Source organism: Leucoraja erinacea, chromosome 3 (assembly GCF_028641065.1).
Source record: "Leucoraja erinacea ecotype New England chromosome 3, Leri_hhj_1, whole genome shotgun sequence".
Lineage (NCBI taxonomy): Eukaryota > Metazoa > Chordata > Chondrichthyes > Rajiformes > Rajidae > Leucoraja > Leucoraja erinaceus.
In genome coordinates, this window is record NC_073379.1 from 79549715 (window position 1) to 79563079 (window position 13365).

The 13365-nt window shown below is 46.1% G+C and overlaps 1 protein-coding gene across 7 annotated transcripts in view; it reads left to right on the top strand.

Moving 5' to 3' along the window:
* Positions 1–13365, top strand: part of LOC129695762 (protein prune homolog 2-like) — a 335597-nt gene that overhangs the window by 269822 nt on the left and 52410 nt on the right. For all 7 annotated transcript variants that reach the window (XM_055633039.1, XM_055633041.1, XM_055633044.1 and 4 more), the window contains one exon: positions 2197–2373. In XM_055633039.1, the coding sequence (XP_055489014.1) occupies positions 2197–2373 (177 nt within the window). The remainder of the gene's footprint in view (positions 1–2196; positions 2374–13365) is intronic.

The following is a 13365-nucleotide window of genomic DNA, read 5'->3' on the forward strand; positions in this document are numbered from 1 at the left end:
ACACTTAGTGTAAGGCAGCATCTGCAGTTCCTTGATTCTATATGCCTGCTTTTTTGATGGTTTTGTGAAACTGTTTTTACACTTTAAATGTATATTGGTACCATCCCTCGCTACATCGATGACTGCATTGGGACTGCTCCTGTACCCGTGCAGAACTCAGTGATTTCTTTAACTTTACCGCTAACTTCCACCTTGCCCACCGACTCCCACAGGACTGCACCTTCTCCCATCCTGCCTCTTGCAAATACGCTATCGCCTACTCTCAATTTCTCCATCCCTGCCGCATCTATTCCCAAGGTGAGACGTTACCTATCCATATCCTCAGAGATGCTGCCTGATCAGCTGAGTTAATCCAGTACTTTGTGTCTTTTTTTTGTAAACCAGCATCTGCAGTTTCTTGTTTCTACTGTGCAACCCCATGATGAGATTCGGTCACCATGCTACCATTGCTTATGCCAAGACAGGTATCTTCTAGCTCATTCAATTTGTACTGACTAATCTCGTTAACACTACTCTGCTGGAACAAATGTGTATTTATATCTATCATCTTTGGCAAGAGATAATACAATAAATTATTGGAGGTTTTAAAAATTATTAAAAAAAAATACTGCACTGAATTATTCACTGTGACAGCTGTTTCTATCAATAGTTTTAACATTCACACGTGGAATAAGGAAACAGTGGCCAGAAGCATGAAGCTATTTGTTGCAGTAGTGCTAGATTAAATAAAGTCTGACAGATGGCAAGACCAATATATATATAAACTGTAAAATCTGACTGCAGGCCACAGTTCTGTAGAACCACCAAAACAATGACTTTTCATACAAATCAAGAATTAGTATGTGGTTATTTAGGCAAAATAAATCCACAGAAGTAGTGTGATTTAACTATATTTCAGACTTTTTTATTTATATGGACAAATATCAATATCATTAATTCTGTGGCATGATGGACGTTGTTCTGCAAAGACAGATGCAAAGCTCGACCATTAAATGCATTTTGCACGTCATTTTCTTTACTCTTCATTTGAAATCCATTATAGCTTTCAGAAAGGGTCATAAAAGCATTTCAAACCACTGGCCATATTTGTGGAGATTGATAGACAAGAAGACTATGATATGGAAAAATATTAACTGGAGGGAAAACTATTGTGCAACGGCTGTGTAAGCAAGGGGCATTGTAATGTGGATGTATAACGTTACAGTGTTGGATGCAATTCCAGCCAGTTGCTGAAACAAATGTGAGTGGAGGGTAGTCCTGACTGCCATTCCACATAACAACTCCAGAGGACAACATTACATATAGAATATTTTAGAAAAATTGGAAGCAGGCGTGAGGCTTTAATTGACTGGCTCTATACCTGGTTGTCTTTCCAGATCAATGTTAATCAGAATACAGATTAGTTTATTATATATATCAGGGTGTAATGAAATGCTTTGTTCACGTGAATGCTTTTTTTCACACAGAGAGTGGTGAATCTCTGGAACTCTCTGCCACAGAGGGTAGTTGAGGCCAGTTCATTGGCTATATTTAAGAGGGAGTTAGATGTGGCCCTTGTGGCTAAGGGGATCAGGGGGTATGGAGAGAAGGCAGGTACGGGATACTGAGTTGGATGATCAGCCATGATCATATTGAATGGCGGTGCAGGCTCGAAGGGCCGAATGGCCTACTCCTGCACCTAATTTCTATGTTTCTATGTTTCTAAGCTCAGAGCATAAACAGTATATACAAACACTTCAGTCTTACCTAAAGGCCTCACCGGCATCCATGTTTTTTAACACAATGGAGCCCTCCCTGATACTTGCATTCTGGAGAGTTGGGTCCATTGGATGTTATTGAGATCCACTACTTGTAGTTGCAGGTTTCAATTAAAAAAATCCCAATGCTTCCAGGTGCTGTACTTGCATTCTGTAGAGTTGGGTCTGTTGGGTCCATCAGATGATTGTAAGATCACTGTGCTTTTAAATCATAAGATCATGCAACAGGAGCAGAATGCTTTCTTTACTACTGATTCGACTTGCAGATTAACTTTTTGGGAATCCTGCACCAGCACTTCCAAGTCCCTTTGCACCTCCAATTTCTGGATTCTCTCTCCATTTAGAAAATAATCTATGCCTTTATTCCTACTTCTTTATGAAACACTATTGCACATATAATTTAATGTTGAAGTATTTATTCCAAGTATTCTCTTTTCAGATGAAACACCCAGTGCAATCAATACCGGAAGAGAAGTGGCAGAGCCTATACCAGAGTACACAGCTGAAGAGGAACGCATAGACAACCGGTTATGGAGAACTGTTGTCATTGGCGAGCAAGAACACAGGATTGACATGAAAGCCATTGAACCTTACAGAAAAGTAGTTTCTCACGGGGGTAAGACTATTCATCAAAGTACTGTCTTACCGTCTAAATGAAGGGGCTGGACCCAATATGTTGACTGTCCACTTTCCTCCACAGATGCTGCCTGATCTGCTGAGAACCTCCAGCTGCTCTTTTTCTTGCTCCAGATTTTAGCAGCTGTAGTTTTTTGTTCCCTCATCAAATTACTTCTCGATGAGAGGAGAAATATTGGGTAACTGAGTATATACCAAGCAAAATGGCATTGTTATTTGGCTCAACTGGTGCCAATTCAGCCATGATCACATTGAATGGTGGTGCTGGCTCAAAGGGCTGAATGGCCTACTCCTGCATCTATTGTCTATTGTCTATAATTGTAAGGAAGTTTGGATTTTGGATTTTCTCAAACCAGAAGTGATTATCAACTTCATTCACTTAAATCTGGGGCTTCAGGTAAACAAATCCTATAATTTCTGAATTAAAAGCAATGGAACCCCCCAAACAGTTAGAAGAACAGATTGTATTTAATTTAACAAATTTTTAAATGCAGATAAAAATAATCACCAAAAACTGTATTTCTGAATTTTTATACGTATTATACACGTGTAGTGATTTTTTTTTTTTTAGAAAATCACACTGCATGACATGGTCTCTGAAGGTAGTATCGACCAGGCATGAGATTTCTCCGCACATCTGCGGATTTTGAAATTTGGTAAGGCATCGCCGTCGCTGCAAGGCTTCACCGCCGCCGTGGCCCCATCGTCGCGAGGCTTCACTGCTGCCGAGGCCTCACCCCTGTCAACGCCCCACTTCACGCCTCTGTGGTGCCGACCCAGGCCACAGCCGCGGGCACCGTCGGCCGCTCATCCGACCCGGCTTCTACCCGCGAGGCTCCGGCTGAGGTTCTCGAGACCCGGGAGGCATCGAGACCACGGCGCCTTGATAAAGGCCCATGGCCGCATTCCCAGTTCACAGCTGCGGCCCGTCGGGATGCCTTCTGGCCGCTCAATACAATGTATTGTTGCATTTCCAACTTGGACTCGCCATTGAGTCAGCAATTAGCATTCCTTAATAGTCACTGACTTTGCAAATTCTGGCAATCAGAACATTTCCAGCAATCAAAAGAAGATAGAAGATTATTCGCTTATTTTTCTTCTTTTTTTTAAGATAATTTGACCATAGATTTAAAGAAATGAAATCTTTAATTTTAAATTTTGGGAAGTGTTACTTTCAAATAATGTCTTAGATTCCAGGTTGAGATGTTAATATTTTGTCCACTGTACTTAATTTGACTGAGTAACTATGTAACACAATATGATCATCTTTGAAGTAGATGGATCATCATTTTCATCCTAACTGTTAAGAGTTGGATTTGAAATTCATTTGGCATTTAAATACAATGGTAAATGATACTTCTCTCTAATTAGAATAAACAAACAAGGAACAGGTATCATGTTACAAGTAGGTGTAGGTGTAATACAAAGTATTTTCAATATAACAAGTGTAAACAAGCACTGAGTTGGTGTCATTTTAAGTTATGATTATCACAATTTTTTTGTGTAAATTAAGAAGTGACAAGCAAGTAAAATGTGTTAATTTAAGGCACAATAAAAAAATTACAGTATAAATTAAGGGTAAACAGGCAAGAAAACAGTGTCATTTCAAGGTACAATTATCAAAAAATGTCTGCATATGTCTGCCCCCTTTTACCCTCGCCTGGGGCGTTGCCCCTTGGAACCCTACCAGGCCCCCTGGACCCCCATCTCTCTTCCTCTTTTTTTCAGATTTTTCCTGTCTCATGCCTGAGCAACTAATCAACCTTAGAATATGAGAACATAAGAAATGGTAGCAGGAATACTCTATCCAGTTGTTCAAACCTGCTCCATCATCATACATGAAACTCACAGATGCGTTTTAATCCTGGAGTCATTCTTCAGTATTATTCCCACCCCACTCGATCCAGAAATCTCTTGAACTCTGCCTTGAATGAATCCTTCGACTGAGCCTTGCAAAGATTGACCATTCTCTGAGAAAATATATTAATCATCCCAGTCTTAGACAACTCCTTGAAGACAGAACTTTCCTTAGCAGCTAACAGTCATACGGCATAAAAGTGAAGTTGGGAATTGTTAGAATAGAAGCAGTCAAATTACTGTTTTGTAATTGTGTAAATCTATGTTGCAAAAAATGTTGGTCTTTTCTTGTGTATTCTTGTCATAATATGATTTTTACACTTGCAAACTTGCAATCAATCACCAATTATGGTTGGGTATTATACAATATCTTGGTCTCAAACTTTCATCGTAATCTGGATTTCTTTGGTCTCCACCCTATCGTAGATATTCAATTTATTTTCTCAATCCCTGCGCCTTCACTGGAACTTGTTTTCTTAATTTTCACAGATTTAACGGGTTGTTGATTGGAAACTATCTGTTTCTCTCTTCACAAATCTTGCATTCCCTCAGAATATCCAGCATCTGTTGTGTTTTTATATCTTATATGCCTTCATGTTTGTCTTGCTTTTAGATGGATATTATCCATGACTTGATTACTATATTTCTAATATTTTCTTAGAACATAAAAGGAGGCCATTTGACCCATCAAACTATGTCTCACATGGCCCCATCTATGGATGAGAAGGGAATGGAGTGTTATGGTATGAGTGCAGACAGGCGGGACTAAGGGAAAAAATATGTTCGGCACGGACTTGTAGGGCCGAGATTCCGTGCTGTAATTGTTATATGTTATATATATGCCTGTCTTTTTATTGGCCTTGTGGAATATTCCTTGCTCCAAATCTACCTTGGCATTCCTTTCTTCACTGCAATGCAACTGCATTGGTCTTCCTTCCCGCACTCGTGCAGAACTTGTTAATTTTTTCACCTTTGCTTCCATCTTCCACCCTGCCCTCAAATTCACCTGGACTATTTGTGATATGCTTTTCCTTTTCTGGATCTTACTTTCCACCTCGGGAAATGACCAATCCATCGATATCCACCATTAATCTATGGAATCTAAATGCTACATTGGTAGGAAGGTACTTGGCAAGAAAGTATCACCTGATGTTATTATTGATTATCATATCATCATATATATATCATTCATATATCTATTAAAACGGTGTGTGGGTGTGTGTGTCATTTTGCCTTTGAAACATATCTCCTCGAAAACCAGATGCCGAAACGGGGACATTTTTAGTATTTCAGTAGATTTTCCTTGTGATTTTAGAAATCCACTCCTCTGTACATTTGGTATATTATTTTCCCGACTTTTTTATTAAAATTGTTGACCAATCTGACCTTTTTTATAAATCTGACTGCTGTCCAGCTGCTGACGTTACAATAACAGTGACATTTTTACATCTTCTGGTAGAAATTTACCTTATGATTTCAAAAATCCAATCCTCTATAAAATTGGTCAATTATTTCCCGAGATATTTACTAAAATGTATAACCAAACTGACAGTTTAAAAAAAATATTAAGGTTGCCCAGCTGCTGACCTCACAATGCCTTTCCTCGTGACCCCCCCCGCCGCTCTGGATATATGCAGCTGCTGTCAACGTGCATGAGCAGTTTTCCACAAGCCCACCCACCTTCTTCAAAAGGCGCAGAGCGATCGAGAAAGTTCTGCAGCAAAGATCCTTCAGCTCAGCTCCGCTATGGGATCTTTGTTCTGCAGATCGTGAGGTGAGAGGCAAAGATCCTATAGCAAGCTCCGCTATAGGATCTTTGGTCAGAGGCGCCCACCGCGCTGAAGAAGTTTTCTCGCTGCCCATGCAGCTCGTGCAGCCACGCCCCTCCCATCATCCACCCGCCCGCTCAGCTGCCGGTTTCCAGAAAGTCAGCTGCCGGTTTCCAGAAAGTCAAGCCGGTGCTGTCTCTCTCCGCTGTTCACAGCCCACTCACTCGCCCGGCTCCTCCCTCCACTACTCACCTCCTCCCCTCTCCTCCCTCCCTCTCTCCCCTCTCCTCTCTACCCGACAACCTCTCCATGTCCGCGGCCCGATCCTCTGTATCGCTGGCGGAAGCTTTTGGCAGTCCTCAGCAAAGAGCCTATAGCTGACTATACGATCTTTGGTCGGATCGCTCGGGCCCCTGCGATCTCCCTCTCTCTCTCTCTCTCTCTCTCTCTCTCTCTCTCTCTCTCTCTCTCTCTCTCTCTCTCTCTCTCTCTCTCTCCCTCCTCTCTCTCTCCCCTCCCTCTCTCTCTCCCCCCTCCCCTCTCCCCCACCTACCCTGCCCTCCCTCCCCTAAAACCCCTTCTCCCCTCCACCCCCCTCCCCTCTCCCCCTCTCTCTCCCCCCCTCTCCCCCCCTCTCTCTCTCCTCCCATCTCTCTCTCCCCCTCCTCACCCTCCCTCTCCCCCCCCTCCCCTCCACCTCACTCTCCTTCTCTCTCTTGCCCTTCTGTCTCTGCCCCCCTCCCTCTCTCACCATTCTCTCTCTACCCTCACTATCTACCCCACCCCCCTCCCTCTCTAGACGCGCCTGCGAGTTGGGGGCTATGCGGCAGTGGATAGGGCGGTTATGGGGTAAAAGGAGCAAATCTATATTACTAAAAGTCTGATCTTGACCGCTTTTGGCCCACTGTACTGCAATTTCCGAGAGAACGCCGTCACCAATGACCGTCATTTTTGGGCACCTCGCTCAGAGCTCCCCTTCGCCTTCCGGGACCAGAAGATTTTTCCCATCGATGAAAAATCAGAGAGATATGTTTTTTTTTAATTCCCCATTCTCTCTGCTGCCCCCGCTGGCGGCAGGGGGAGGGACTATAAAACCCGGAAGTGTAGTGTCTCACTCAGTCTCTGCCAGACCCAGGAAGCGAGAGGGTCAAGGCTCTCTGAGCTGCAAATAACACTGAACGCACGTTCACTTCATGGTGAGTCCCCTCGATGCGGCTGTAAAGTGGCTGCAGCCCAATTGTTTGCCTGGCCTTTTTGAAAAGTTTGTGTTCACAAAATGAATTTTGGTTGTCGAGTGCTGCAGCCCAATTGTTTGCCTCGCCTTTTTTAACAAGTTTGTGTTCACAACGTGAATTTTGGTTGTCAGGTGGCTGCAGCCCAATTGTTTGACTTGGCTTGGCTTTTAAAATCGTTGCAACAGTTTGATGCCAGCCCAAGAATCCATTCGGCCCACAATGTCTATACTAGTCCTCTGGAAACCAGTACCTTTGGCCCGCAACACCCATACTAGCGTAACAGACAGCACCCCCACTGGCGAGCAATATTGGAATTGGTGGAGAGGTGGAATATTGCATTGGTGACCAGCCCTCCCGTGTGATGCTGGGACCCAACGGGTCTCACTTAGTTTAGTTAATAATATTAATATAATATCAAGGGGGGTAGTTAGCGTGTGTGCGGGAGGTTGTTAGTGTGTGTGTGGGGGTGGTTAGTGCATGTGACGTCGGATGCCGCCCAGCCACCACGCGTTGAGGGGACTGGACCCAACGGGTTCCCCTTGGTCTAGTGCCTATTAAAAGCACATTCCTTCACTGATCTGTTGATTAGGAGGAAGCTCAAAGAGCTATTTTGGATTGTAACTGTTTTTGAAGGTGTGATACATCCAGCCAATCTCCAAATTGTTGGATAATTCTCTATGTTAAATTGGTTTTAGCCTGGGCTGTGAAACAGATAACTGCGATAAAGAGTACTGTAGATTGTTAACAGAACTTGTTGGAGGGTCAGCAACTCATATTCTGCTTGGATAGCATACAACCTAGTGGTATGTACTTTGAGTTTCAGGTAACCTACCAACAACCCCCCTCCCACCTCACCCCTCCGCTCCTTTTAATTCCCCCTCTTTTCCCTGTACCCCACACAGATTTGCATTCATTTGGCCTCTTTCCCTTCCCCATTTCCCTCCTCATATATTTCTTTGCAAACCTTTACAATTCATACCTCTTCTATCCTTATCTCACATTTTCTGTCTTTTCATCTCTGGCTTCTGTCCAACCATCTGCTAATCAAAAATCCCCTTCCACCCCTCCTCTGCATCCACCGATCACATACCAGGCTTTGGCTCCCTTGTTCCTTCCAGCTTTATCCCCCCTCCTCCTGCAATCTGTATTAAAAAGGATCCCGACCCGAAACGTCACCAATCCATGTTCTCCATATATGCCATCTGGCTGGCTCAGTTACTCCAGCATTTTCTGTCTTCTTTCTCTGCTTGTTTTTTTTTAACTGCTGTCAGCAGTAATTAATTGCCATGTGATAGACAAGTAAAAACAAGCCGCAGCCGTTCAACAGCAGCACCACTTCAATAGTTCAGTCATCTTCCTCTTTGGTCACCCGTTGTTGGGGCCTTTTAACCCCTCCGCTGATGCCGCTATGGGCGGCCCGGTGCTCAGGCCCTCTCGCCGGGATGATGGAACTCCGACGGCGGAACTGAAGAACCCTCTCAGTGGCTTAGAGTTTACAAATCGGCCGATTCCTACCACAGACCGCGGCTCCCGAAGTCCACAGGCCGAGCTGGACGGAGCTCCAACACTGGCGATCCCCGGCAAAGGATCCCCGGCAAATGTTAAAGTCAGCGCCGCCCGCGGCTGGAAGCTCCGCAGGCCACAGCTCCACGTTAGCTGGCCCAACACTCCGGTGCTCCACACAGCGATCCCCCGTAAGGCATTGCCCACTCCGTGATGGTAATTCAGTGCTTTGCTGCAGCTGCCAGGTGCACTGTCCTGTGCACGGCTGCCCAGCCAGCAGCGGTCTGTCTCTTCATCTTTTTATTTTTTATTTTAGTTAGTTAAGTGTTTTGTTTGGAGGTCTAGACTTTTTTTATGTGGGGGGAGGGGGAGGGAGGAAGGGGGAAACAACCTTTCAGGGTCCCTACCTGGTCGGAGAGGCAGCTTTTCCCCGGGCTGCAGCTTCGACCCGTCCTTGCGGCCTACCAGCGGGCCTGGAGCGGCGTTTCCTGTCGGGGACCGCCCAGAACCTCGGCTTCGGCGGCGGCACAGTGCTGGAGCACTATCGCGGAGCGGGCGATGCCTTGCCTGGGTCGCCACGCTGGAGCTCCGGTGAGCTGAGACCGCCGGGTAAAACATCGCGGAGCTGCGGGACTGTGGAGCGACCAGCTGCGGGCGGCGGCGCTGAACTGTACACCGGGAGCTTGGGATCTCTAGATGAGATCGCCAGTTGTGGAGCTCCAACCGGCGCGGCCTTGTTGGCTTCGGAAGCCGCGGCCTCCAGTGGGGAAGCGACCGTTCCAGGGTTCCCAGGCCGCTAGGAGGGCTCTCCCGACGAGAACGGCCAGGAATATCGGGCCTCCGTAGAGGCAACTGTGGAGGTCTCAATAGGCCCGACTATGGGTGAACTGGGGTTGCGTACTGGACTTTGTGCCTGCCCTCATGGTGGGAGCCATTGTGGGAGGATGTTCTATGTGTTTAAGACTTTCATTGGTGTTATGTCTGTATTCTTTTTTTGTGTGCTGCAAAATGGCAAAAAGCATTTCACTTCACTACACCTGGGTGTATATGAATGTGACTAATAAAATACCTTTCACTTTGAAGCTGGTAGGCTGTGAAGGGGGCGAAGATGCGACTTGGAGAATAGACGCATCCCGACAAGGAAGTGACTGGGAAACGGTTCCCCCCTTTCTCTCCCCCACATAAAAAAGAGGGGCTCCAGTTCAGAAAGATCAGTATGGGAAGAGGTGTTAAAATGGTTAGCAACCGGGATATTCAGTAAGCCTTGGTGGGCTGAGTTTCCGATAGGCCTTGGCAGATGCAACACGGGTCCTTCAGCCCAATTCATCCAAGCTGACCAAGATGTCTATACAAGCTAGTCCTATTTGCCTTCTATTGATCCCTAAACATTTTCTATCCATGATCTTGTCCAAATTTGTTTTAAACATTGTCATTGTAGCTGCTTCTACAGCTTCCTGTGGCTGTTCCATGTGCCCACCACTCTCTATGTGGAAACAGATGCCCCTCAGGTCCCTTTTAAAACGTTTCCCTCCGACCTTAACTCTATGTCTGCTTGTTTAAGACTACCCTACTATGCCAAAGGTAGTTTTACCATATTAATGTCCCGCATGATTTTATATACTTCTGTGAGTCACCCCTCTACATCTTCTATGTCCCAGGGAAAACATCCCAGCATATCCAGGTCAACACATTTTTGATGACCAAAATATGCTACGGGGGGCGCCGTACGACTCATCAACAGTCTGTTTTTTCGTCTTTTTTTGTTATTTTTAATGTGTTTTGAAAGTTTGTTTTAATGCTCTCTGGTTTGTTTTATGTGGGGGAGCTGGTCGGGGGAAACTTTTTTTCAATCTCTTACCCTGCCGGAGATGCGATTACTTTCCGGGTCGTATCTCCAGTCACTCTGCGGCCTTGGAGCTGGAGGCCTCGCTCGGGACTGACTTTGAGCCCCAACGCCATTCATTGTGATCATGGCTGATCGTCCCCAATCAATAACCCGTGCCTGCCTTCTCCCCATATCCCTTGACTCCACTAGCCCGTAGAGCTCTATCTAACTCTCTTATTTCCATTCAGTGACTTGGCCTCCTCTGTGGCAGGGAATTCCAAAAATTCACAACTCCCTGGGTGAAAAAGTTTTTTCTCACCTCAGTCTTAAATGACCTCCCCTTTATTCTAAGACCGTGGCCCCTGGTTCTGGACATGCCCAACATTGGGAACATTTTTCCTGCATCTAGCTTGTCCAGTCCTTTTATAATTTTAAATGTTTCTATAAGATTCCTCCTCATCCTTCTAAACTCCAGTGAACACAAGCCTAGTCTTTTCGATCTTTCCTCATATGACAGTCCCGCCATCCCAGGGATCAATCTCGTGAACCTACGCTGCACTGCCTCAATCACAAGGATGTCCTACCTCAAATTTAAGGAATTTCATTTCATTTTCATTTCATTTCATTTTTTTCAAATGAGGAGACCAAAACTGTACACAATACTCCAGATGTGGTCTCACCAGAGCCCTATACAACTGCAGAAGAAATGTTGTACAGAAGATATAATGCAAGTTTCCATCTCACAAATTGGACATAATGTAATTGCTAAATTAGGGAACACTATTCTAATTACACAGGCCGAATTAGTTATAATGCAACATTGAAAAGGGGAGGTCATTTGTCGGGAGCTCCAACGACACAGAAGATTCGACAAGCCCCGACCCGGAGTCTGATCGCTCGCCGCAGGGGAGCTGAGTTTCCCCCTGATGCAGGAGTGATCACCCTGACGCAGAGGGCCTGAATGCCGCCGGCTACGGGAGTAAGATCGTCCGTCAACGGAAGGCTCGAGGCTCCCGACTACGAGAGGACAAAGAGGGGAAGAGATTTATCTTTGTTTTCACCTTCCATCACAGCGAGGAATGTGGAGGAGTTACTGTGGTGGATGTTTATGTTAAAATGTATTTTGTGTGTTCTGTTGCTTTTTATTTGTATGACTGACTTGGCAAATGAAATTCCTCTTATGTTGCTAAACATACTTGGCTAATAAAGTATTATTGTTTTTTTTGTATAAAGTATTATTGTATTGTATTGTTTACCATTCCTCTTTCCACAGATGCTGTCAAACATGTTGGGTTTTCCATCTTTTTTTTAAATTTAAGATTGCCAGCATCTGAATGTTTTGATTCACCTATAAAATCATATATTATGTGTTTACGTAACTATCTGCTTCATAACACCTCTAATTATTTCATTTCCTCCTTAACATTCTGAGGGTTAAACAATTATCACCTGGTGATATTTTATTCCAGGGGTTAAAAACGATTCTAATTAACATCTGGTTTGTGTAACAATCTGCAGTCACTCCACCATCCCTAGTTGTTAGGTCTACATGGAGTACTTGATATGTTTAACTGGTTGAACTTGTATGACAAATTGAGATGAAGATCTTGGAAATTATTCATTTTTTTGTTTGCTCTGACTGTTTATTTTAAGGAATTTTGTGGGCAGGGTTCTGAAGAAAATGTTATGGAACATAGCTGTTTAATATAATTGAGCTTGCTTAGTGGATAGAGTCAGCTTAGTGGGTGAACTCGTGTCAGAAAAAATAGGTTGGGATTAGAAAAACAGCAGAAGTTATTTCTATTGGGGTGGAGTAATTAATGATCAAGGACCAATCAGAGGATTACGAGGTTGAGTAGGGCAATATTCCAGAGAAATCCACAAATTTTCTAATTTCACCAAGTGCAGACCCGTTGGGTCTGTTTCCCCAACGCACGTTTGCGGGGGGGGGGGGGGGGGGGGGGGGGGGGGAGGACGGGGAAGAGTGTGTGATGGGAGGGGGAGAGTGGTGGGGGGCTGGGGGGAGAGTGGGAGTGGGATGGGAGGGGGAGAGGGGGGGGGGGGGGGGAGAGAGGTGGGGTAAGGGGAGAGAAGTGGAAGAGTGGGGAGGGAGGGGTAGTGGGAGTGGTGGAAGAGGGACAGAGGGGTAGGGGAAGGGGGGAGAGGGGAGGGAGGGGTAGAGGGGGGGGGAGAGAGGGGTGGGGTAAGGGGGAGAGAAGTGGAAGAGTGGGGAGGGTGGGGTAGGAGGAGTGGTGGAAGAGGGACAGGGGGGTAGGGGCAAGGGGAGAGAGGGAAGGGGGGGGGTGGGGGTAGAGAGGGAAGGGGGGTGGGGGGGGAAGGATGTGGGTGGGAGGAGGAGGGGGGAGGGAGAGGGGTGAAGAGAGGGAGATGGAGAGGGGGGAGAGAGAGGGGGGGGGGGGGGGGAGGAGAGGGTAGGGGAGGGGGCGAGGAGGGAGATGGGGTAAGGGGTAGAGGGGGAATGTGGATGGAGGGGGTAGAATGGGGGAGAGGGAAGGGGGTGGGGGAGGGAAGGGGGGGGGAGGGGGAGAGGGAGTGAGGAGGGAGATGGAGAGGGGGAGGAGTGGGGTGGGGGACGGGGGAAGAGAGGGGATGGGGAGGGGAGAGATGTGTGGGGGAGGGAGGGGAGGAGGGAGATGGGGTAGGGAGGGGAGGAGGGAGATGGGGGTAGGGGAGGGAGGGAGAAGAGTAGTATGGAGGGAGGGGGAGAGAGAGGGGGAAATAGTGGGGAGGGAGAGGGGGGAGGGAGGGGGTAGAGGGGTAGG